Below are 2,241 nucleotides of genomic sequence, written 5' to 3'. Positions count from 1 at the left end.
AAGAAAACTGTTAAGGGTGCCTTTAAAATTCATAATTCATGATTTAAGATTTATGATTTCATGATTTAAGATTCTAATAGTCATGATTTCATGATTTAAGATTCATATAAATGATTGAAACAAAAAACAGATCTCCATCAAACAACAGATTCAGATGAGCATGATGATTCAATACTGAAGAATTCAATTCAACTGTGTGTGTGTGTGTGTGTGTGTGTGTGTGTGTGTGTACGTGTGTGTGTGCTAGAGGTTTCACAACTGTTGACTTTTACAGTGCTGTGGACTGCTGCCTACAACATGGACTAGTGATTTTAATAGTCAACCAGTTGACTAGTTGATAAAACCCATGTGTGTGTGTTTTGGTTAATATTGAGAATAAATTATGTGTGTGTTTGTATGTTTGTATTGAATCATAACAAGAATAAATTCTGTGTGTGTGTGTGTTTTCACAGCTCATCCTTGGTTGTGTCATTAGCTTCTTCTGTGTCCTGCGGAGAGAAGAACAAGCACACAAGGGTCGTAACAGAGATCTGTATGTTCAGAGGTCATTACAGAGGTCATCACTGTATGTGTTGTTCAGAGGTCATTACAGAGGTCATTACTGAGGTCATCACTGTATGTGTTCTAAGAACAGAGGTCATTACAGAGGTCATCACTGTATGTGTTGTTCAGAGGTCATTACAGAGGTCATCACTGTATGTGTTGTTCAGAGGTCATTACAGAGGTCATCACTGTATGTGTTCTAAGAACAGAGGTCATTACAGAGGTCATCACTGTATGTGGGTCATCACTGTATGTGTTCTAAGAACAGAGGTCATTACAGAGGTCATCACTGTATGTGTTCTAAGAACAGAGGTCATTACAGAGGTCATCACTGTATGTGTTCTAAGAACAGAAGTCGTGCGATGAGCACTTCATGTGTAGTATAGTCACCCTGACTCTGAATTCTGATTGGCTGTGATAGATTATAGTCACCCTGACTCTGAGTTCTTATTGGCTGTGATAGAGTATAGTCACTCTGACTCTGAGTTCTGATTGGCTGTGATAGAGAATAATCTATGGAGTAAAACTTTTTCCACTTCAAACTGAATCTGAATATTTTATATTTCCATTTGAATTGCCCAATTTGAGCAGTTGTATTAAAAAAAAAAAAAAATCCCAGTAAACTTCAAATTGGATATACTATTTTTAAATTGATCTCATTTGCTCTTAAAATATTCCACAGTTTTTGCACTTCCACATTCAGTTTTCACGATTTAGTTTCAGATCATGAAATTCAATTTCAGTCTGCTGACACACAACATCTGGTAACCGAGGAAGGGCAATCGATGGCAGATCATTTCAGAGATCTCCAAAACGCCGTCCCTAACTCTCTCTTTTACTGCCACAGAGGACGCTGCCAGAGCCTGTTTCTTATTAGGAATACTGGAACAAGTTTTACTCCATAAGGCCCTGTCCACCAATCACGTTTTACTCCATAAGGCCTTGTGTCCACCAATCAGATAGATAGATAGATAGATAGATAGATAGATACTTTATTGATCCCCAAGGGGAAATTCAAGTTTTACTCCATAAGGCCCTGTGTGCACCAGTCACATTTTATGCGCTGACAACCTCATTTTCAGAGCGCTTCGTCAAGTGTTTATTGTGGCTAGGTCAACTGTCAGCGCTCTGAGTGCTGTGGAAAAAAACGGTCAGCACCGAGGCCTTTTTGCTGCTGAGGGCGCTGAACGCTCTCAACGCCTTCATAGGATTTGTATAGAAAATAGCCGCTTTCAGTGCAAAAAACCTGATTGGTGGACACAGGGCCTAATAGTCTCTCTGATTGGCTGAGAGAAGATAATCACTCTGAGCCCTGATTGGCTGTGAGAGAGGATAATCACTCTGAGCCTGAGCCCTGATTGGCTGTGAGAGAGGATCATCACTCTGAGCTTGAGCCCTGATTGGCTATGAGAGAGGATCATCACTCTGAGCTTGAGCCCTGATTGGCTGTGAGAGAGGATCATCACTCTGAGCCTGAGCCCTGATTGGCTGTGAGAGAGGATAATCACACTGAGCCCTGATTGGCTGTGAGAGAGGATAATCACACTGAGCCCTGATTGGCTGAGAGAGAGGATATTTTGATGAGGTTGTGAATCACCTCGTCTTCATCTTCATCTTCATCTTCGTCTTTGTCTTCATCTTCCTCGTCCTCATCCTCGTCCTCCTCCGGTTCCTCAGGAAGCACGCCTCCATTGTCCA

At 41.2% G+C, this 2,241-nt stretch overlaps 1 protein-coding gene across 1 annotated transcript in view; it reads right to left on the bottom strand.

Moving 5' to 3' along the window:
• Positions 1-385: 385 nt before the first annotated feature.
• Positions 386-2,241, bottom strand: part of pdia2 (protein disulfide isomerase family A, member 2) — a 23,985-nt gene continuing 22,129 nt past the window's right edge. The window contains exons 10-11 of the mRNA XM_042104307.1: positions 2,141-2,241; positions 386-488 (exon numbers count right to left, since the gene is read on the bottom strand). The exon at positions 2,141-2,241 is cut by the window's right edge and continues 49 nt beyond it. Coding sequence (XP_041960241.1) covers positions 447-488; positions 2,141-2,241 — 143 coding nt within the window. The 3' untranslated portion in view covers positions 386-446. The remainder of the gene's footprint in view (positions 489-2,140) is intronic.

Source organism: Alosa sapidissima, chromosome 9 (genome assembly GCF_018492685.1).
Source record: "Alosa sapidissima isolate fAloSap1 chromosome 9, fAloSap1.pri, whole genome shotgun sequence".
NCBI classification, from domain to species: Eukaryota; Metazoa; Chordata; class Actinopteri; order Clupeiformes; family Clupeidae; genus Alosa; species Alosa sapidissima.
The sequence above is the reverse complement of the archived record's forward strand: the minus strand, read 5'-3'. Positions and strand labels throughout refer to the sequence as shown.